General features: G+C 40.3%; 1 protein-coding gene across 1 annotated transcript in view; it reads right to left on the reverse strand.

Annotated features, from left to right (window-relative positions):
- Positions 1-8,101: 8,101 nt before the first annotated feature.
- Positions 8,102-24,838, reverse strand: part of pcdh7a (protocadherin 7a) — a 36,023-nt gene continuing 19,286 nt past the window's right edge. Inside the window, exons 4-5 of the mRNA XM_085356585.1 lie at positions 10,173-10,374; positions 8,102-8,640 (exon numbers count right to left, since the gene is read on the reverse strand). Of these exons, the coding sequence (XP_085212711.1) occupies positions 8,102-8,640; positions 10,173-10,374 (741 nt within the window). The remainder of the gene's footprint in view (positions 8,641-10,172; positions 10,375-24,838) is intronic.

Below are 24,838 nucleotides of genomic sequence, written 5' to 3' on the forward strand. Positions count from 1 at the left end.
CAGTTTTTACAGTACTTTTTTATCCCCCAAATGAAAACAGTCAAAGCGAATTACTGGAAATAGAAATGAAGTGTATAACGTATCTATCTGTCACTCCTTTGGCACTGCTTATCCCACTTAGGCTTTCACAGGGTGGCTCTGGAGCCTATCTCACGGTGCAAGAGACCAGAGAGTGGGGGTGTTATTTACTAACATGCAAACTTAACCACATGTAGTAAAATTTCGACACTGGGCAGCTGTCACAACTTTGATTCTGAATTAGCTACACAAGTGAACCCCCCCCCCCCCCCCCCCCCCCCAAACCTTCTTTTGTGAGGATAGAGACAAAAACAACAAAAAAACAACAAAGGACTGAAGAAACATTTGGAAACCCAAAGAAATGGTCAATCAGGAGATGCAATGACATCCCTGCAATCACTTGAAACAGAAAATCACATGTCACCACCTGCAGGTCATCAGCCACACACACACACACACACACACACACACACACACACACACACACACACACACACACACACACACACACACACACACACACAGAGGGTTTTTATTACTTCCTACGGATTATGAGCTCAGACTTATCTGTGAGGAAATGGCACAAACAAAGTAAACACATTTGAGGAGACCCATGGGGTAAATTAAAAACACTGAAAAGTGGTCTCGCCTTGAGACCATTACACCAATCTAAGCAGTGCGGTCCTGCAAGTATGGAAATAACGTTACTCTGTGAGTGTCAAAGTGAGTTCTCTGAAAATCACATGATTGTTACATAAAAGCAGAGCAGAGGCTGTGAAAGGTTCTGTTAGATTTCATCAGTATGCAGTGAGGAAATCCTAAGTTCACTTTTAAACGTGTGTATAAATGAATCCTTAATTTAAAAGTCCTTTAAAAAGAATGGACAGAATATAAATGTGTTCATTCAGGATGTATAACTGCAAAACCTTAACAACATGTACCAATGAATTTAAATGCTGTTTTAGCTGTTTCTCTTTTATCTTTATGAAAAACTGTTCCACCTGTTCCGCTTCATCCATCAGGCTGTCAGGAAGCTTAACTCCCTCCCGATTCTGCCCCCTCTCCCCTCTCTCCTCCACGGTCTCACTGAACTCTGTCACACACACACAAACACACACACTCTCTGACTCACTCACTGGCCTGCACCAGTTACCAGTCACTTTGTGGAGCATTGGACTGCCATTACCTCATAAGACTTTGTTGTTACACTTTCTCTTACCGTACATTACTAAATCTCCATTTGCACTATTTGCCTATTTGCACTACTCTGCCTGGTTTACACTCAATGTCACTTACCCATTATATTGTATATTGTATAGCTTTCTTGTTATATGTAAAATTGTATTTATTTAAATTTTTACTTTTTAATTATTTTACTTGCATTTTTAATCACTTTTATATTTAAATATATTTAAATGTTCATTTGCTATTTATCTAGGGATTGAGAGTAACGCAATTTCTATTCTCTGTATGTCCTGTACATGTGGCAGAATCGACAAATAAAGTTGACTTTGACTTTGACTTTGCCACAAATACTGCATTGCGTATTTTTCTTCCCTGCTGAAACCTATTCATCATAACAAGTCCTGGTATAGTGACCATTGTGACATCGCACATTTGGTACGGCATGGCTCTGCAATGTGATCGCTTCATTTTCTGCATATATTTTTATTTTTCGTTCAAGACCGTTCTTGCAGCCTTCCATCGGCATGGAAACCCCTTCATCTAAAACATGAAGAAGCCGTTAATGCATTTTACAGTAATGACTATTCTCACTTGTTTGGATTTACTTTGACAGCAGAAACCAAACTGACATTGATACTGTGCAAATTAGCCTTAAAACATACCATGCAGTCTTCATACATTACAGCAAGTGCAAAGCTAAGCACAGCAGAGGACTGTCAAATATATTACATATTTCATAGAAATATATAATTGGCATATTTATCCTGCTTCATAAACATTTAGGAACATTTGAATAACCCACTTTTCATCTGAAAAGTAACTTTTATCGTGCAGGTATAGGCAGATGCCATCATGCTAAAAGATGCGCTTTTATATAAAATGTGCTGTATATGTGTTATTTCCTGCTTCCTTGTTCCTACCAAGAATGCTGATGGCACAGCTTTGATGAGCTGAGGCTGGTGTGACCATGAAAAGATGAAAAGACATAAATGACAGCCTATCGAGGAAGACGGGGAGGATCAAATCTCACATCATCTGTCTGGCATATTGGCGAGAAATAGTGTTTACAGCTCTGCTGCAAGGCTCCCCTTAACATAGGAACATTGCACTGACAGAATTTATCGCATCCTTAATGCTTTATCTTCACTTCTACCAATCCTGAATGTTGTGTATGTGTGTGTGTGGATAAGTTGCAGAACTCTTTACATCTTCTACTCTTACACCTTCTGATAGGATCTGAAAATAAACCCCTCTCATTGGAAAGCACAAACGAATAAGACAGGCGAATTTCAACATATTACACGAATATGTCTTTTCACTTTGAAGCAATGAGCCCAAGGTTCTCTGTGCATGTAAAGCCAATTCAAAGGCAATTCAATCTAGCTTTCTGTCACTCAGAAGAAGAGTGAGCTTAAGCTCTTGAAAACACCTGACAACTCCAAAGACCACTTGATATACTGCTGGGCAGTGTGTGAGGAGGTTAACATGCTGGGATTTACTTCACCGGGCGCAATCGCAACACTTTCTTCTATCTTTATAAAATCAATAAAATGAACATCCATCAGATGTATCCCTTGAATTTAATGAAGAGTTTAACTTTAACACTTTTTCTGGATGACAGACAATTTCTTATTCAATTATCATTTACAAAACCTTTTATGGCTAGTGCTTATTATATGAGTAAAAGTTGATTGATATGATGGTTCTGATGTTTCAAAGAAGGTTTTTAATATTTTTAAATGATTTAATCAATGTGTGCTTTTATTACTTTATTACCAGCTACATAAGAATTTGTCCTCTGTGGAATGCAAATACATCTAGGTGGCTATTTCCTGAAAACTTAAAACTGAGGTCAGCACTTCATAATGTTTTTCCAGGTGAAAACAGCCTTTTATTGAATGGGTGACACACTTGCATAGTAATACAAGCGATTATTCTAATTGATGATAATAAGGACACACAATTATATGACTTTAGAGTCCATCAATTGACATTTTTTTCACTGAACCTTAAATCAAATGTGAGATTATTATAAGCCATCACCCGAGGAAAAAATAAAACAAGATGCATTTGAATTGAATTTTGTCAAACAGCAAAAGTAATTTAGTAATTAGTTGGAATTGTTTGAAAATCTAATTGTGAAACAGGAACGCATTAAATTCTGAGTGCTGTAACCAGCTCAAAGTTCAGGAGAAAACATGCTGTTCTGTGACAATGGAAAACAGAGTAGAGTGCAGGATTCAACTTTTAATTGCTGCGATGCCCCTGATAATGGGTACTCAAATATTAAAATGTGCTTGTTTTCTGAAATTATCAATTCCTTTCAAGAACAATAAAGTAATGTTTAAATAGTTATCGTAGCTATCATGTAAAATATATTGTGTATCACATAAATTCGAAGAACCTTCTTTTCTTAAAGGATCATTTCCAAGATTCAGGGACATCATATTTTGATATTTTATTACATCTAAATCTTTAGCAAATATTTTTGGTTCAGTGAAAAGAGTCATTTGAATTAAAATGACATGTTTTTTAATGTAAAGTTAATGCCTTTAATTGCTTAAAAATATTACTGTACTTCACTTCTGCATGTTTAAAGGGGTTATGACACAGAGAAAAAGCTCTACCAGGAAACTGACGTACCACGCATGACCATCTGGTGTCAGCGTTGCATACTCAAACCAAACACAGATTCTCATTTTTCTTTTCCTTTCTTTTTCGTTTTGACATTTTAAAGTCCTTCACGCTAATCTTTGTAGCAGTTAACACCTGTGAAGCATTTTCAGATAAGTCCAAATCCAAATTGCTTCTACATTTTAAACTTTTCTAGTAACAAGGTCCAGTGCAGAATATTTCAAAGTTGATAGATTGTTCCACCTTTTAGTGATAAACTTATTTTTTTGTGATAATCTAATTTTCAGATATCAGCCAGCTGCAAAAATGACATATAATTGCGTGACAGTGGTGCTGTTGGTTCAACAGGAAGGCAGACAAAAGCTAAACTTCACTGGGCGTTCTTGACTTTGGAAGATGTAAATGGGAGAATGACCTCCACACTTCAGCCTGCTTAGAAAATTGTTCTGAAGTTTTTAACTGCAGCTTGCTGTTATGAAACTGAGATTTTGGACCAAGCTGACCTTGAATAAAGATGGCCTTGTCTCCAGTTTTGTACCACTTTCAAGTAAGGCTTCCATTTGCTGTAAGTAATGACTTTATTGATGAATAAATTTGCCAACATTTGGCTCAGTTCTTGATAAAAAAAAAATATTGCAAGTTATTTTGCTTGGTGTCATTACAAGTGTCACACCTGCTGTTGCTCTCATTGTTACTGTGCGAAATAATCTGAGAACAGAGTGAAAGTGCTAACAGCCAATGGGTATGTCTGAAGTTTTTAATGTCAAAGTCAAACTTTTACATGATTAATCTTCATACCAAACCATTCGTCAAGAGCTCTTCTTCTTCTTCCACATCATAGCAAATGCAATTAGTTCATTATGTAATTACAGGGGGGAATTGGCAAAGAAACAGAGCCAATTCCTAAAGGTAAAGAAAACAAAGAAGAGGAAAACAAAAATAACATTTTTTTCCCTTTTTTTATCAAGTGCAGATTTGAACCTTAAGCATGCCATCGTTTGTTATGGTTTCCGGTTGTCTGTTCTACAGTGTACTTTATTTGTACATGGCTAGGGTAACAGCACAAGGGGGATGACAGGTACATGGCGTCCACTGAAGTGTCTCTTCTCAAAAGTGTCTTGATTAGTAGGTGGCAGATCTCAGACATGATGCCTTTCTCTGTCTCTCTCCCCTCTTCATTTTCGCAGTAGACTGAAACATCTTCATGTTTAAACGTGCAGTATAAAAAAAAGAGACACACCCACACAGATTCATTTACATAAAGTTCCCTTAAATCCACTCTTAAGTGTTTGAAAGGTGCCATCATGGAACTGCCATAAAACAGCAGTTTGAAGAAATATTTGCCACTTTTAAAAGGCAGGGCTGTCTCAAGAGTCTCTTTGCAAAACTCACAAACTGGTTTCTCCACGGGTTCTTGATGCCCTTTAAGGGTCTGAAAACCATTTATCTCAACTCATTCTCCCAGAGAATGAGCATGTGTCCTTTTGTCTCTCAGAACATACCATGCAGGATATTATGATTGTTTTCAATCCCCATGAAGTCTCCAAGAAACGAAAAATCCCAAATGTTAGGCTTTGAATTTTGTTACATCCTCAGCACAGTCCATCAAAAACAGAGCTCAGTAAACAGCCATATTGGGGTATATGGGAGTAATGAAGGCTTTGGGAGTAAATACATCAGTGGACCTGAAGCTAAAGAGTGTTTTTTACAGAGTTGGAAAGTTAAAGATATATACAGGTATACAAAGTGTATCCACACACACGGAGCTGTTCTTATCCTTGTAAAATCTAAGGAGGTGTCACAATGATTCCTGCTTCATTTCCAGTCCAGTTACCTTTCAGTGAGGTGACAGTCAAGCCGCGACTCTGTGAGTAAGCTGAACCTTACTACACATTTTTTTTTAAATGTCTTAGTTCACTCTTATGTTCCGAAAACAACCAGAAAAATTAAGAGACACACTAGCAATTTTCCAGCAGTGCTACATTCCTCTATCCAGACATTAATGAGATCAGAACAGATCAAGGGAGGAGAAGAGAGGAGAAAAGAAACTCATTAAGACCACAGGGACGACCTAACCCTATTATCCCTATCACACCACTGAGCCACACACTGATGATGGGAATTAAGATGTGTTGGCCTCAATCCACACCCACTCTTTAGCCCAATGCAGCAGAGTGTGTCGAAGTCGTGCAGTAGCTGATGGGAAGGACAAAATGTGAAGGAGTCTGTTATCTGTGCAGTTCAGCACAGCAGTATGGGCGTGTTCAGGTCAGCACTGCGCGGTGAAACGGGTCGCAGCACAAGTCTTACGTTCCCAATTCACTATGTTCTTTTTTTAATATATATATATATATATATATATATATATATATATATATATATATATATATATATATATATATATATATATATATATATATATAGCCTCTGGCATCCTTTGTGCCAAAGTGAGCGAAAGGGCCCAAGGTTACTTCAAACTCTCTCCACGATAAAGAAGAAACGATCTCATCCACTGAAGCTAACTCCCTTGCTGCAATCATTATCTCCATTTCCCCGCGAGCACACACATTTAGTACAGATGTATCCAAATAGGCGTGGTATTCAAAAAAGCATGTGGTTTAAAAAAGAGAGGAAAAAAAAGTTAGCATAATCTTTCTTTCATGCAGTTTTTTTCTTTCCTTTTTTTCTTACAGAAGCTATAGAAGTTTGGTCTTTTCTATGAGTCCTACGTACAGCAGAATAGCTCCGGTTTTCACATTGTCTATCGTCACTTACAGTAGATGTCACTGAAATTCCCTTTAATGTAGTCTCACACATCAGTCAGAGATGAATAATTATTAAATACATTTCATGTTTAAATACTGGATGGAGGGGAGCAGGCAAAATGCTACAGCTAGTTCAATGATAATGTTAAAAAATTATGATAAAAAAGCACATACATACATAGTGCACATGAACTATGCACTGCGTTTATATGACTTATGTTTAAATATGCTGTGTGTATGTGTGTGTTGTGTTTGCCTGTTCTTAATTTTTTCTGTATGAAAGTTAATGCAGGTTATTACATACTTTATGTTACACAGCCACTGACTCGTGTCATAAACGGTGGCCTTATGCACGTCCACATTCTGTAAATGCACTGTATGTTTGTGTTTACATGCTATGCTCAGTGTATGAGCGCTTGCATGCGTATGAGTGCATATGTGTCCGCGTGTGCGTGAGAAAGCACTTATCATACATGAACACCGTTAGGATACCGTAGATGTGCAATGAACTAAGCACCCCAGTCTACTCAACGAAAGACAGCAGCGGAGAGATAACGCTGCTGTTTTATCAAATACTGACATACACTATATACATACAGACTGGGTGTAAAGGTAAAATAATAAACATATATTCTCACACACGCCCGAATACTGTGGCACTACTGACATACTATGAGGACACTGTATTCTGAAAAATTACATTTGATTGTAAGAAAAGTCTGTTTTCACATTGTTGCTGTTTGTTCTGAATCGTATGTGTTTTAAACAACTGACGTTTTTTTCTAGTGTGTAACATTACGGCGATCACACTCAGGTGGTACTTTACGCTCTATTTATGACAGAAAATCCTCAAGACATGAGCAGTTTGATTGGTTAATATCCCCCTCTTGTGTTATGATACAGTTGATTAGACATTAGAAAAATTGATTGGTTTGAATTAGATTCAAATAACTCAATCAAAGACCCGTCACTTCTTTTTTAATCTGTTTTGACTGGATGAAACCTCTATGGTTTTTCAGCAGATGGCTCACCAGTTGAGTCCAAATCTGGTCTGCTGTAGACTCAGTTTTTATACGCACTCAGGAATTTATAGCATCAGAATTTACACCGTCTCCGCTTCTTTCTTCTTCATACAGTTCCCTCTGTGGGATAGGGTCAGGCATGCATCAGATTCAGGTAAAAAGAAGAGAAGATTGTCCTCCTCCACATTGTCATAAGAGGAGCTTTGCCTGTAGGTAACTTTCACCAGTATTTAGAAAAATGCTTTAGAAAGTGTTCTTTCTGTTCAGGGTTCTCCTAGGAGTTTATCCAATTTTTTTCCTACATTTAAGGGCCTATAAATATTAGTCAGAATCAAAAAGTATTTTTGGAAAACATCTTTTCTGACAGTTTCACATCTTCCCAGGTTCCAAGTCCTTTCACGCTGATGACTTGCCAGTGAAGTTTTAATCCTCCCTCTTGTTACGGAAAAGGAAGTAGTGGTGAGGACTGCAAGGATGTCACAGGTAGACCTCACGGCGTGACAAGGTCAGGCAGGATGTGGTCTTGTAGTCCCCTCCTGTCCGCGTCAGTGGTATGACCTCAGGTGGGTTTTGGCCTTCTCCCCCTCCCTCCTCTTGTTGGCGTCTCCCAAAACCAGCACTGCTAAATGTGTCGTAGGATGCAGAAGTCATCTTGCGGTTAAGAAGGTTACGGTTGTGATCACCCATATTCCTGTTGTGGTTTCCCCTACCCAGGGTGCCAAGCGGATCCCCATTGGCTAAAGGTAATCTCTGACCTTCTCCACTGACGACCACTCCGGGTTCGGAGCTCCCCGCGCTTCCCGCACTCTCACTGTCACTCTCATGGTCGTTACCGCGAAGGTTATTGTTGTCATCTCCGGGGGCAAAGGTCGAGAGTCGTGGTGGGTCGCTGCCGTGGCGCTGACGCGGCCGTGCCGAAGAGCGGACAGGCATCCAACAAGTGTCAGAATGGCCAAACTCATCACACTCCCTGGTACACTTCCCTGTCAAAGCTACATCTGGCAGCTGTCTAGCATCTGGATACAGAAAAAAGAAACAAAAGAAGTTAAATGACATCTCTGCCTTAATTTAACAAGTAATATATCACAATGAAAACACTGGCGAAAAGAGAGTGAAAGGGGAATGTCACAATGAACTGACTCACGGTGCCACACACTAGACCACCAAATGATGAGGAGACAAGGAAATAAAAAGTACCAGAGAGAAAGGAGAGTTGAACAATGAGACAGGAAGACAGAAAATAGCTTTAAAAAGATGGTTTTAGACAAAGGTTGCAAAGGAGGGGGTTGAATTAAAGGAAAAATGCTGCTGGAGCAAAAAGAAAAACTGCTGACATCCAAAGAATGCATAAAAAAATCAGGTGCGGTTCAGCATTACATTAAAGGTAAAAGTTGAGGTCAAAGCAAAAAAAGAAAAAGAAAAAGAAAAAAATACTGAAAAGAAAAGGAAATTCATCAGCAGGAATTTGAATGGCAAGACTAAATTTCTTTATGTGGAAGGAATTGATTGGATGTGTATTTGTAACATTCCTCCAGTGCTTTTTTCCAAAGGTTAGCAAGACTACCAGAGATTTAATGCTGATGTATTGTAGCCTTATGTATGCAAAACCAGTCGTTTGTCTTTTCATGTCTTGTCATGTCATGTAATGTGTTCATTTCCTGTTAAAGCTTCTAACTTTGGCTTCACTTGAATTTACCGCAAGAAATTAGATATCTCTGCTGTAATCTGCCAGCAAAGTTTTACTGAATATGTAGAGCGGCAGCAGTAACTTCATGCGAAACCAAACAAGAACATACTTGTGCAGTATAATTAAAGCCAACACAATGAATTCTCTGTTCAATTCGTCTCTCCATCTGACCGTGACAAAAACTTATTAAACTCAACAAAATTTCGCACACTGGCAAGAAGCAGCATTGAACTGGAAACTCACTGATAGCCACAGAACTAGTTATTCACCAAGGTCACAGTGACCCTGGCTTGTTGCCGATGTTGCTGCAGCCCTGGCATGACCATATACAGAGGAAAGACGAGTGAAAAGATCAAAAGAATAACTTTTTTTGTCGCTTGCCATCCTTGACAAAGACTTTGCACAAAAAGGTGAAAACACAATTTCATTGGTGAAGCAGATGCTTGGACAAGGCCAGGGATGGTTCTCTGGCATAATATACTAACACACATTAGCTTTTATTAAAAAAAAACCTTCACATATTACTCAGAAACACTCTGTATATGTGGGACAAGTGCATGCACACACAGAGACACACAGACACACACACAGAACAAATGCTTTTTTGTATAAAACAGATTTCCATCATGTGAAAGACTGAAAAGATTCCCGAGGCCTTGACAGCAAGCCGAGGTTTTAATGAAAGTGTTATTGTGTGTTTTTATGGCATAGAAAGAGGAGGTGAGGGGGTGCGAGAGAGAGATAGGGAAAGAGAAAATGAGAGACATAGATAGTGTCTATCAACATGTCCAAGCAAAGTAAAACATATACAAGTAAATGCATCGCTCGGCCTTTTTGAGCTCTAATGCGCCATGTGTGTACCATTCTCCACATGCTCCTCCTCCCCTACGCTGCCCTCAGGTGTGGTTCGCTCGTAGCCTTCCTCTGGAAGTGGCAGGGCTCCCAACCGAGGCCCTGATGAACTCTTGCTACTCGGAGTCTCCGAGTCTTCCAGGCCACTGTCATAGCAACCACCGTCCTGTGGTTGGCTCACTACCGAGAAGGTCACCCGGCGAAGGGTCCCCTGCAGAAAACAAACGCACAATATGAGATTAATCATCCAGTATTCCTAATCTGAGGTTCTAAATCTGAGGATTAGGCTGTTGGGCAGGGGTCTGCAAAGACATATTGGGATTATCGGAGGATGTTCGCCTTGATTATGGGCTTAGCTGCTACAATGCAGGGTAATAGTTATCAACCAATCATGGCACTCCCTCAAAGTTTTCAGTTGGCCTTTAATCCCAGTTTAGATTAAGGTTTCTGGACATGGTTGATGTTTACAAACCTCTGGACGGGCCAGAGAGAGTTTCTTTTCAATCTGGAATGGTGCCTAGTAGTAGCAGCTGGTAAGTTCAAGCTCACAAACAACATTCAGCACTGTATTGAAATAAGAGAAGGATGTTAAATGATGAGTCTGGTGACATTTTACATCTTTCTCATTGACAGCAAGAAAAAACGGACATGCACAGATTTTATGCTTTTGACTAAAGCAAAAGCCGGGGTGAAGGCCTTCTGTTTTCCTGTCTGTCTCTCAGGTACAAATACTGGCAGGTCAGATTTTTCGGAAATGTGCTGGAATGGTGGAACATGCACAAAGGAAGAGGCCATTAAATTTCAGTCTGAGCGTGGTTAACTCTTTTGAAACTGCAAAAAAGGCCTCGGTGGTGCATGTGCTTTCCAGTTAAAAAGGCTTGTCTGTGTCTCCAAAGGCTCATACAGCCTCTCTGGCGCAAAGGGTGACATGTTCCTTCAAAATGAATGACAGGCAGCGTATTCAGCTCAAGCCAGTCTCTACTAGATCATCCTGCTGTGTATGTGGAATTCGCACTAGCTTACTTACTAAAATCCACTGCATTTATTTAACCCCTTTAAAGCCTGAGTTTTAATTTATGTCACATTTGCTACACCTGGCATTTTTTTTACCTCTATTTTTGTTATTTATTGCTTAAAATGTATTGTGAGATTTATTTAGGTTTTTCGGGGGAGTGGGGAGGGTTGACAGATGATGTAGAAGTCTAAAAAATGCATTTTAATATAATACACTGGGCATTAAAGGGTTAATAAAAAAAAATAAGAATGTAAAACTACACATTTGTGATCCACAACAATTTACTCTTTGGGCTCCAGTTCCAGAGATATGAGATATCAAAAGATCTGACAAGCGTTTTCCTTCATTTTATCTTAGTTTAGAAGTAAGCCAACTCATCATAATGTAGAAATTTATTAATATCTGAATAGCAAAAAATAAATAAGAACTGCAACTTTCAAAAATAGGTTGCAAGCATCCTTGCGACACAAACCACTGAACCATCTCCCATCAATAACAAATAATCTAGTTTTACAGTGTAAGTGGTTTCAGGAGTGAATTACATCATTCATGCAAACTAAGCATCGCACCTGCTCCAGTTTTAACGCTCTAATCACCCCCAGTCTAGTTAGTGGAGCGGTTTTCACTTTGAGGCGAGACAGAGAGGATAAAGATTGTTATAAGTTCACGCTGAGAGGCTATCAGTGAAAGTTAAACGACGCTGTCTGGCCTGAAGGGATCACTCTGCACCAGGAAGCCCATTTCTATATAACCCCCCTTCCCCCACAAACCCCTTTCATACTCATTTATCTGGTCACAAAATTACATCCCTTTCAACCTAAATCTGCTTTGAAACATGCAGCGTATGGGGAGGAAGTGACTGAGCAGAGGACGGAAGCAGATTAGGGTGGACAAAACGTCAGCTCAGAAAGTCACCTCAGGATAATCGGGGAGGAAAACTGATGGAGGGCTGCAATAAAAGTCCGGACTGTACCAAATCTTCCTTTTCTTTCAAACAGGCACACAAGCGCGCGCAGAAAGAAAAGAAACATTTGAGCGAGTTCACCTAATGAACGCACAAGACAAGATGAGAGGCGAACACAGCAAAATTAATTAAGGAGAAACGGGAAATTAATGGAGCACGTGTTTCTTCTGCCACTTCTTAACATCGTTGAGATAAAATGGGGATGAGAAAAAGTGACTCAGACAACAGGGATGGGAGGCACGTGCAAGGGTGAGGAAAGAGCCGAGACATTGGAATCTAATGGAAAACCAGTAGTTCTTGCAACCTCGGTGGCTTCATTTTAACTCTCCACAGACAGCAATGTATTTTTTAGAGCGTTCACTTAGTTGAAGCAGCTCAACCTCTTTTCCACTTATTCAAACAGGGGGCAACAGCTCAGAGAGGGAACAGTGGATAAATGAGTAGAAGCTGGGTGTAAAGAGTCAGCGAGAACATGAGTAAGAAATAGTTTGGCTGCCAAGAAAATGTGGGAACTTGTAATAATAAGTGTTTTCCGACATCACAGGTGTTGACAAAAAGAAATCCTCTATTCACTTAACAGGCTGTCAAAACTTTTCTACTTCTGATCATAAAATAATATTAACTCAACATTACGGCAGGATGTGTTTTCATGATCACAGATTTATTTCATGAAAATAATGATGAAAAATTATAATAATTTCTGATCACAAGGCCACAAGAGGGGCATGCCCGTGTTCAAGGGATATAAAACAGGAAAAAGAAAGAAAGATATTCTCATGTATGGCTTTGACAAAACAAACTTGCCCCCTAATAAATGACTGGGCAACTTTAAAAACACAGTCCGCTGTTCAGAAGCTCTTTCCTGAATCCGCTAATTTCTTTTCTTGCCCAGCTGAGAAAAACGCTCTCTATCTTACACAATAGAAGATATTTCAACCAGTATAATTGCACAGTTGACATTTCTCCCTTTTCAATCTGAAAAATGTCCAGAATAAAATAAAAATCACTTCTATTTTGATTGTATTCAATAACATCAAGGATGTGCCGTTACATCTACCTGAGTGAGGAAATACACAACTTAAGAAAAGAGGTAATAATCGTACTTTTGTGCAACTAGGTAATTTGTTTCAGGTGGGCAAAGCTGTCAGTAAACAGAGGTATATTGAGATGACAAGTAACAATAACACTGTCAATATGTTTTATATTAGCTACTATGCTAAGAAAGTTAGCGTGTGAGCAACCTTTGCTAATTGAGCAGTAAGTATAAAGTATAAAGCTGAGGCTGCTGTGTCGAAAGATCTGATTCAGCACACAAACTCTTCATGTTCTCTTCATGTGGTTATTGAGCAATTACTTAGTGTGCTCAATAAAGACGAAAAGCACAGCTGTTTGCGTGTTGCTAGTCTAGTCAGTCTGCGGTTGTCTATAATTGTCACATGAAGATCAGATAACATTTTATGGGCAATCAATGTAGAGATCATGGTCTTTCCAAAGGCTTAGCAAACTTTTTCTTAGAGCTGTACTTCTGAATATGAGATTCTTAGCTCTGTGGCTTAAATGTAACATGTCAGCTACATGAGAGGGGGTAGGATTACTGTGTAAGTGTAGAAATCCAGCTTGCAACACAGAGCACGCCTTGATTTACAGCAGCTTATTGCAAAACTGGTGCGGGTTGCTCCTCTGTGTGTGTTTTATTACAGATCTGATCTGTTCAGCCATGATTCCGTCTAATTCAATTTCCCTCTAACCTTGTTTCTGGCCAGACTTGCCCCCTTTCATTCCTTCATCCTTGTTATTTTTTATTTTCTACTTCTCTCCCGCTTCTCCCCCTTCTTCGCTTCGGCCAATTCTACAGTCACCCCCTCTCCACAGCTGTAGCATAGCTCTCCCTCTGTCCTCCGTGACTCCTGTTCACTTCCTCCATCTCCTCCTCAATCCTTTCTTCTCCTTGCCAGTCAGCGTTATGATGTGGCGATCGATGATGTGTCCTTGACCTCGTTATGAGTCCCTCTCTGCTTCCCCACAGCGGGCTTTATTGACCCATAACTTCTCTGCACTCCCCAAACCCCCTTTTCCAGCGTCTTCTCACATCCACTGCCTTAGCCTCATTGACAAACCTCGCTTCTTTTCTTTTGCCAAATCCCATATTTTGGCATCTTCTAGTCATTACATTCTATGACTCCACACTCTACACATTCTGCCTCAGCTCCTCTTGCTACTTCACATTGTCGTCTCACTTTTTCCTTTTCGCTCTCACTCACCCTCTGCTACCCAGTAACCATTTGAACATCTTTCTTTTGTGAATATGGATTTCTTAAAAAGCTTTTCACATCTCCGCCTTCTTTGCTTATACCTGCGAAGTGTCTCCTACTCTCTCCTTGCTTCTTTGCCAGCTTCTACCTTTGCACTGAAAAACCTCCTTGATGTTTTCCAACCTGACTGACAAAAGCACTTTTGTGTGTGCATGTGCACTTTCTCTAATTTGGAGGAGGAACTTCAAAAAAGTCTCATTATTATAATAGGTAACATAGTGCTATACTCAAATATCAACTGAATGTGAAAACACATTTATTAGTTTCAAAACACACGCATGGATGAACTGGCTAAGGTCCAGTGTGGCCTATGAATTCATGCCTGATGGAGTATTAATTGAGTCTGACGGAGGACATAAAAAAAACCCTTCCCCCTAATCTGACATGGGCCATTACAGTCCAATACTGACATGGGAGCTTCGCTCATCTGCGCAGCAAAGTGAGCGAGTGTGAGTGTCCGCGTTTGATCGATTATGTTTTCATATGTGTGTGTGGATGTAATGCAACTATATTGTACAAACATATGACCATCCTGGAAGTTGGTCTGAAGTTATTTCTGGCAGATCGAAAGAGTGAATCAAAAGGAAGCATGATGGGTCTGAACTAAGAATAAACTTAACCATCTGTATCTTGCAGCTCTGAAGAGAAAAAAAAAAGAGTTCCTAATATAGCTTTCATTTCAGGGCAAAACCGTGTTGCAGACTGTGTGTGTGAGTGTGTGTATATGCATATGAGTGAGACTTCTCACATTTATGTTTGTGTTTGATAGCCGTGTACGAGTGTGAGACTTTCAAAACCTGCAAGATGTGTTATGTCAGCCCGTGAGACTAGTCGCACCTGCGTGTGCGTCTGTGTTTGTAGAATGTGTGTGTGTGCGCGTGCACAGGTTGGCTCAGTCATCAAGGTAATTAGTGTGTAAACCTCCATGCTGTCGGTTCAAAGAGAATTAACGAGCTCTAGTTAATTAACAGTCTCCCTCTCTTCTTGTTACATGTGTCTGCATATTCAACACATGTGTGTATCTGCACATCTGATTCTTGGTCTCTCTCTCTGTGTGTGTGTGTGTGTCTGTGTGTGAGAGAGAGAGAGCATTTGGATGTGAGACCGTGTTTGTGTTTGTTTATGCCCTGGTACACTCTGGTCTGCATAATGAACTGACAGGATGCGGCTTATGCATAAACCAAAACTACAAATATGGTTGTAGGACTGGAGCCACAGTTCCCTTTCGCTCTCTGCTCGTTCTCCTTGATGTTTGACATCATCTTTGTATAGGTGAAGAGCCACTGCGGCTAATTTTTAGAAACCAAGTGTACTGGGTTGTAACAGTGCATAGACAGGGGGACAAATTCCCATCATGAACACAGATTTATTCAAATCATGTTGCATGGAGGCAGAGTGAGACACATTCAGTAAATACAGACCAAAAAATGTAAAATAATTCATTTGACGGATTGACTGATATGACTTTTTAAATGCTGATACATAATATAAAATCATTATCCATTAAAAGAGTTGATGATAGCTTTTAACTTCTGAACTGACAATTGATAAAAGTCAGTGTAATTAGGTTTCGGCTAAACATACTTAATGACCATAATAATTGGTTTTTTTCTTTGTCTTTTCTTTCTTTTATTCAAGAAAACAAAACTATGAAAAGAAGTGTAAAATGTAACAGGCTGTGACAGAACAAATATTAAATTTATCGACTGAGAGCTGGAAATGCTAGTGTTGATGATGATTAATTTTTATCTTTATAATTCATAATGACGTTAGCCGGTCCTACTGCCCGGCATCAAAAGTGTTGTGATGGATTATACTTTCATCTGTCTTTGCCCAACATATTGCTGCATGTTTGTATTTATTGCTGTTTGCTAAAAATAAAAAACTGGATGTTAAAAGAAAAAGTGTTTTTCCCGTGTTGTTAATATAGTTCTTTTGAAACAGGCCAAAGTCGGTTTATTCACTGAGTCCAACGTCAATCAAGCAGACAACAAACATCCTGTTTGTAATCGCTCCCTCCAGACACCTGAAATTTTCCTTACGTTGACTGAGGGGTGCCGCGGTGTAATTTCCCTGGCAGCGATCCTTGAATCGTGATTTAATCCTGAGAACACGTTACGTTTGATGGCATACATCAATATTTGTAAAATAAGATATTTTTAGGCCAAAAATTGGATTGTGTGACTGATGTGGGATACTGAAAGTCTTAATTACAGACCAGATTTATGGAATTCTTTAAGAGGCTTAGCAGCTCTAGTGGGCAGGATGACCTCTTGAATGATTAGAATAACCCTGGCATTTAAGCATAATATGAGTAATGACTTAATAATCAATTTAAAAAAAATAAATTAGTGATTAAACGAGTACATTGCTCTAAAAAGCCTTTAATATACAAATGAATAAAGTAAATAGCGATCTATTCTTTGGTTCTGTACAAAGCTGTCAAAAAATAAATAAATCAGAGGGTTGTCAGTTCAGTCCCTGGTCCCTCCACCTTGGGCAGGACGGTCAACCCTTAGTTGCTCCTGATGGCCGGTGAGCTTCATACGCCAGCTCTACTGTGACTAGTGTTGCACGAGAAAGGATTAAAAATGCCTTAAAAGTGCAGATTATTCAACATAGCTATTTTTTATTAACAGATAATATCACTTTATCCCGATTCTTATAATCTGGAAGTTTATTTACTATCTAAAAAAATACCAGACCTGATAAAATGTCAGCCTAATGCTTATTACAGCTATAACTGTGTGGAATACGTAAGGTGATATTGCACTATACTACCAGAGCACACACTGAAAACTAATATGCTCCTGTTGACACCACATGGGTATAGTCCAGACTTCATATCCAGAATGCTGATCAGTCAAAATGACCTTTGTTTCTGCTCTGTTGTTTTGCTGCCGTTTAGAAATCATGTTGTGCTAATGCAGACAGCCAGCGTGCATGTGGTCATACTTTAAGAGTAGAGTGAATACTGGAATGAATAAGTGAACTCAATAACAGCGACCAGATTACAATGCAAATATTATTGAAAAATAATGAGCTTGCATTGACTGCTTTAAAGCAGGCATCCTTACACCTTGCATGATTAAACTGCCATGAAAAAGGCGTTTATGCAGAGACACTTCTTCACTGTGGATTCACACAAAGTGGCTCTACGGATGACATGTTGCATGACTTGCATTTAACTTCAAAGCTTGCTTTTCCTTGCCTTTCTTTACTATTGTTTTCTACCATTTTAATTGCCATTTAAATTCTCTGGCTCCAGATGTCTTGTTTCATAACTGTAAGGGATTTTTTTCTTTTTACAAGCACCTTAAGTGTGAAATTTGTTGGTGAAAAAAACAACAACACATGAATATCTTTGTTGTTGTTGTTTTTTTTTAATCTAATTGCACAAACAAAGTTCATTTCTACTCCAACACTTTTTGCTATTTCTTTTCTTCTGTCTTTTCTCATCATGTCAAAGAGTCCAATAAAATAAATGAAACTAAAGTTTAACTGGAAAATGAGTTAATTGGTAAAATTCGTGTGATCCTAATAAAATCTCCAAGAGTTTATGAGAAAACCTCCTGAAATCTTTTGCTGTCAACTGTTAAGTTATGCATCAAAGCCAGTGAGGAGGGGAAACAGTGAAGCACACTGACAGAAAGCATCTTTCAGTTACTGCGCAAACAGGACAGACGGGTTAACAATTTATTTGATGATGATATATTTAAACTGGTTATTTAAATATAGAAATGATCTGCAACTTTGTTCAAGCCCTTAGTGGTGTAACAGAGTGACGTTTCCAGTGCCATAATGCAGTTTCTTAAGGCTATGTTGAAAAGAGCAGACATCCTGCTTACGCAGTGTCACCGCTGGGTCAAGCAGACAGGTACAGACATGTGTCAAGAGACTACGTGGAAGGGAGTGACGGATGATGGATGGAACAACTGATCAAAGGTGGGATGAGGAAAAAAAATGTCTGTTAATCAGCATTTGTAGCGAGGTAAATATAAAATAATAAAAGGAAAAGACTCGGCATGACCACAGACTGTCTGAAGTAGAAGTGAAGAAGAGATGAAGAATGTCGTTCAGAGGGAGAGACGCGGACTGTTGTGGCATTTGCAGAATGCACAAAATGGTTTGGAGCAGGTTGAAACTCAGCTCAGGGAGGGATGAAGCAATATGAGTGGCATTTCTTCAGCTGTCTGGCCCAGTGATGTTGATGAGTCAAGGCGCCTTATTATCACAGCGCACACTCACGCACTCGCACAGACATTCATAGCTTCCACGCTGATGCCGTAAATGCGCACTTCAGCCACGCTTGCTCACACTCACACTTGCAAGTGTGCACTTTAACACACACTGACAACACATCTATAACTATGCAGCATGTATGTTGCAGTGGGACCACCTCTGCAGTAACAGCAATCCTCCCTTATCCATGCTTCTGCTTTTTCCCTCCCTTCCCATGTTTCTCTGCTCTCCTTCACCCTTTGTTCCCTCACCCCCCACTTTCTCCCCTTTCATTTCCTCTTTCTTCTTTCATTCCCCTCATTCTGCAGTTCACCGATCTTCTCTCCCTCTTTCCCTCCCCTCTTCCTTTCTCTTCTTTCCTCTGTCTCAGTCTCTCGCTCTCCATTGCTCCCTCTAGAAGCAGGTGATGTAGAAGGGTGCTCAGCAGTATCTGACTATCAGGCCTGACTCTGTGAGAGGAATGATAATCACTGTGCTGCACTGCAGAGAGAAAAAGAAGAGAGGGAGAGAGAGAGAGAGAAAGGGAGAAGAGGGAGGGAGAGGGGGTATGAGGTAGAGAAAAAGGGGGGCAAGTGCGGCAGTAGAAATGAGGGGGCAAATTAAAGTGCGTGGGGGGGTGGAGACGCAGAGGGCAAGAGAGCGGGACAAAGAGAAAGGAGGCAAAGAAAAAGGAGAAATATGGGGAGAAGGGTATAGAAGAAAGAAAGACCGGATTACAGAAATTGAGCAGTGCTTTAGAAACATGTTACCTTCTTGGTGTCACGCTCCCTCATTCCCCTCACAGGAGCACCTTCTCTTGTTCCACTCCCCTAATCTTTTCCCCTCCTGCATACACACTTACACACAACCACACTCGCACTCCTCAAACAACACCACCCCTACCACCACAACAGCTTGTTGTACAACAGCCCCGCGGTATGAGGGAGAGCCTTAGCCTTGTGTCTGAGCGCCAGAGAACATTAACTGCAGCAGCGAGGTCATCTGATCGGCACTATGCGGACCCATTCGCTCCCTCTCTCCACACTCCTCTTCAGAATGCTGCAGTCTGCTGCAAGCCCTCCGGTGGCAAACACTGGAACTACGAGCCTCGCTGACTTCTGACACGCCTGTCCCGCTTAACAGTTTTTGCTTTGTGCGAGGCACGTTTGTGATTTGTTGAAGCTTTGTGAACTTCAATCACTTTCTCTTATTGGCTCCATTTAGAAATAAAACCGTGAGTCAGTTGTGCACCATTTTAGCCCTAACTAGTTATTTAAAGTGTGTGGATGTTTGCAGGTATTTTGCGGATGACTGTTTGTGCAGAGGCAGACAGGCAGAGAGACTGTTTCGCTGCATGTGGATCGACTGCTTCGCCATCCACCACAGCTTTATTACCATCAATCTGTCCACTCTGGCATTGTGCTTTCTCCCTTCTCCCTGTCTCCATCTGGGCTCTCCACCCTGCAGATACACATTGAAAATCATTGACTCTATTCACAGCATCGGCCCTTTGAAATGTTTATCCTTTTGTGCAGCCGTGGCTGTCTATAGGGGAAAAAACAAAACAGAAACAAAGGCTCATAGTGTGAGATGTGAAACGAGGCTTACCGGACAAATGCCCATGATTCAGATTAGCTCCTCTGTTGGTGTGTGTGTGCTGGTGGTGTTCATCACTTTCCAGTGCTAGTCCTTAAAACAGTCATCTCTTATAATATCCATGACAGCAGTCATTGTTAAGAAAGATGCAAACAGGATGGCCGCGTACAACTGGCCTTCTGTGTGCCTGCGTGAGTAAGAGAGACCATACATATGTATGCCTGCTATTTAGATGGTATTTACTGCCCATTCTGTCTTCGTGTGTGTGTGTGTGTGTGTGTGTGTGTGTGTGTGTGTGTGAGAATTTGTACCATTAGACTAATAGTATGCGTGTTAGGAACAGGCTTTTCCCACCCACTGCTATTGTCCATTAAGGTTGACCAGATGAAGAGTGAACAATAGCTTCTCTGTGGGGGCCAGTGTATGAAAGAGTAAAAGTGAGGATGAGGCTAAAGATACGTACTTTTTGTAAAAGGCTGGCAAACAAGATCACGCAAACAAGATCACACATCCACGCGCGGGCACACACAAACACAACCTCCCTGTTGAGAGTGATTAGGAGTGCTGCTGTGAACAATAGATAGAGTCAATAAAGGACCTCAGAGACGTCCGACTACAAGAGCAAGGTCTCTTTCCCCCTGCTCCCTCCACCACCTCTACCTCGGTTCACACTCCCATTTTTTTTCTCCTTCACACTCTTTTGCCTCGTTTACACTTTCAGCTCTTTTGGTGTGGCATCCTTTCTCTGTCAAACAAGACCGCTCTTCCTTCCCGACTTTCCAAACTATTTCATTTCTCATATCTTTCCCAGCTTTCTCCATAAACCTCTCATTTTCTTCTTGTTTCTCGTTGTTTCTCTACCTCCCCCTCACATATACTTTGTCTCCTTTGTGACGCTCCTGTCTTTTGTGAAATGGGCGGACGGGCTGAGCTGACAGAGGCTGACACGATGGAGCGCCATGGCAAACTGAAATCCATCCTGTCAGTTTAGAATCAGTGTCACTCATTTTACAAGGTTAAAGATAGCTTTGCCTAATGTGCTGTCAGATACAAACAAGCACGTACACCACATAGGCCTTGCCACACATAATCACAACCCACATATGCGTATGCTATAACTCTGGCACGCACAAGTACAAACACACACTCACACATGCCTGCTCTGCACTCCAGGCGACTGCCACATTAATTCACCTGCCTACATATAAAATGGCATATTTGTACATTAGTTGTGGATCTTATAGATTGTGTGTTTATACTTTGTGGGGACATAAATGTATTTACACCATCATATTGTGGGGACCAACTTCCCATTTGGGAACCATAAACAAGTCCCAATAATAACTAGGGCACAATTCGGAGGTGAAGACATGGTTTGCGAGCAGGTTTAGTTTAAGTTTAGGGAAGGGAAGCAGTTAAGCAAATAGCAGCTATGGTTAGTTTCAGGAGAAGCCTTCAGATAAAAAAATTAAGTCAATTTAATGTCCTCTAAAATGATTTAAACACAACTGTGTGGGTGTATGTGCATGTGCAAACCCCTTTACAGCCCTATCACCCCCGTGACAGACACAGTGCCACAGAAATGTCTTGGGGTGCCTCGCCCAATGTCTTGACAATAGTCTCAGTGTGTGTGAGTGACAGAGAGTGGCTCGGGGACACAGAGGGGGCGTTATACTGGGTAGACGACACGCACGAAGATGTACAGGCACACACACACGTGCACACACGCACATTAAAGAGAGAAGACAGTGAACTCTTTCTCTCCCTCTGCACTATTTCTCATTCCCTCTCTCCCTGACGCAGAGAGACTCAATCATTCTCGCACTCTGTCTCCTTTGACGCATAGGAGAAACAAAATAACTGCTCCCTCACTCTCTCCTCTTTTTTTCTTTGTGTGTGTGCGTGCGTGTACAAACGCAGACTGTATAATTAATACGGCTTTCATTTTCTTTCAGCTATGAAGTATGCTTTTGGTATGCAAACAGACTTCTTGCATGCGAGTGTGTGATAACGTGTGTGAGTCTGCGCGTGCATGTGCGCGCGTGTGTGTGTTCGATACACCAGAGACCAAGTGCAAAGTTGGGCCATTGAGCGGTCGGAGAAGGAAGAAGGAGAGTTAATTAGAAAGCAGGGGAGACTCCAAAGCGTTCCTATCGATAACCTCACACCACACTTCAAGCGTATATATGTACATTGGCTTTTGCAATCCCCTTTGAAAATTATAGTTCGGCATTAGGGTTAAGAAATGGCTCCCGTGAAGTCATATTCAGCAGAGCCTTTTACTCAGAAGTCTGCCTGATTATTATGCGACTCGTGGCATTAAAAAATGTTGAAAAGTGCAAATTATTCTGCAGCTAATGCAGTAAAAATAGTTTAGATGCTGTTTGTCTGCAGCATAAAACGACAGGTATAGATTGCACTTTTAAGGTGTCAGTAAGGAACCTCATTAGGGTTCATTTTGGGTGTATGAGGATTTGTGTATGGTATATTAAAATATAACCATCTATATAACATCTGTCACATTTTCTTTATGTTCTGATTCAGTGCTTCTGTTTTCAGGCTTCAGGGCTTAACTGTGGATTATTTTCACAACTCATTAATAATTTAGTCTCATTAGCCCAATAGGCTGACAGAAATTGCCATTTGTAACCAACCAAGAGTCCAGACTACATATTCAGTATGCTGGCATAGAAGATTCTGAAATCCAACCTGTTTTCATCCCTAAAAGTTACATAAATTTTTAAATACTGAAACTGTTGCAGTCTACGGCTCTTGTACGGTGTCCATCTGCAGAGGAAGCTATGTGTTTTTAGAAAGCATTGATCTTTCAAGCTTTCTTTTAAGCCACGAGACAACAATCCAATTACTCTTTAAAGCTTATTCAAGGAAGAAATGTATTTTTCAGCCCATTAGGGGGATTTAATCCGCTTAGTTTATCTGAAAACTAATTTTCACAAGACAGCAACGAGACCTCTAATGTACACAATATTTCAGCAACTTAAGCACTATATATATTGAAAACTTTGAGCTTAAGTGGAGCACTTTGTAGATGCAAATACATTCACTGATCTCTACATGGGTTCAGACATGATATGCGCATTTGGATTCCTCACAGTCCAGATCTCATATTCTACACAAATCCCCATACGGGAATAAGAAATGAATTATTTAACCATTCATAATGATCATGCCATGTAAGAGTAACACCACTTTGTAAAAGTCACACAGAGACACTTTCTTGCAGGAGCGACTTATTAATCAGATTAAAAAAAAAACATTTTTTTTTGATATTCAGTTAGTTAACAATTTTAAATTCAATGTTTGATCATCCACAGCTACACTGTTACTGCTGCTGCTGTTGCCTTTTGGTTGAGATCTACTAAAGATCTACTGCAAACATGGTGAGCACGTTTAACATCTGTCTTTTAGAGAATTCAGAGAAAAAAAAGGGGGGAAAAGAAAAAGAGTAACAACAAAAAACCCCTTTCAGAGCATGTTAAGGTGAAATCGTTGATTCAACATATTTTTGACAGAAGACTCCCTGCAAAGGCTCTGCAGGATTTAAAAGGGCCGCTGTCAGCAAAGGCCGGCATTAGAAAACACTCTCACACATCAAATTCTAATCAAAGCCTGGTCTTTTTAACAGCATGAAAGCTTTTATGTTAACACGACACCACGACCAAAGCTTTATTCACGCTTTTAAAAAGAGACTGACCCAAGCATGTGTGTGTGCCTGCACCTGACAATACACCATATCTGTGTCAACACACTCTACCCTTGCTTCTCATCTTACCGGTGATACCGTGTGTGACTCCCCTAACCATGAATAAATTGTCTGTGATCCGCGCTTACAAAGTGTACACCTGTGTGTGTCTTTGTATGGATGCAGGTAGGGATGTGTATATTTTCCAAGCTGTCTCAAGTTGTCGGCTCGGATGTGAGCATTCTTTTATCCAGCCAATTAGAGGTTGCCATTTCATCCCATGGAAACCTGTTTGGGGCCTAATTGGAAGACGTATTTGCATGACTTTGATTTCAGTTTCTTAGTGCGCTTGTTTTAAAGCTTCTGTGTGCATATGCGGATGTGAGTAATTTTCAGTAAAAGTGAGGGTTTTTTTTTTGCTTTTACCCCCTTTTTCCTCAAGTGCTGTTAGTTGCCATCTTCATATTAGTGCTGCATTTGTGAAACAAGAGGAGAACCTCTTAAATAATCTATGTCTGATTTGTACCTGTGCACTGTTGACCCATTAAGAACGAGCTTTATGGTAATGCCTTGCTATTACTGTGCTATATCAGGAGAAAGTCTTTGACTTTAAGTGTAGTTTGATTCATCATGTTCACTGTGTTTTGGCTCTAAGTGTCTGTATGTGAACATAAATCATGTTAGTTTATGCGTATGGAGGTAGTTCTTCCTTTCCAAAGTCCAAGGGAACAAGAGTGTGTGATTATACAGCCTGTGTGAAAATGTGTGTCTGTCAAGCAGGTCAACCTGTTTTAACATCTCTGTTTGAAGACACTGGCTATTTCTTAGGGCTTGGGTCAGCTAGATCTTTTGGTCTGTGTGTAA

Source organism: Diplotaxodon limnothrissa, linkage group LG6 (assembly GCF_057381915.1).
Source record: "Diplotaxodon limnothrissa isolate DT_005_m linkage group LG6, D_limnothrissa_male_GT1.1, whole genome shotgun sequence".
NCBI classification, from domain to species: Eukaryota; Metazoa; Chordata; class Actinopteri; order Cichliformes; family Cichlidae; genus Diplotaxodon; species Diplotaxodon limnothrissa.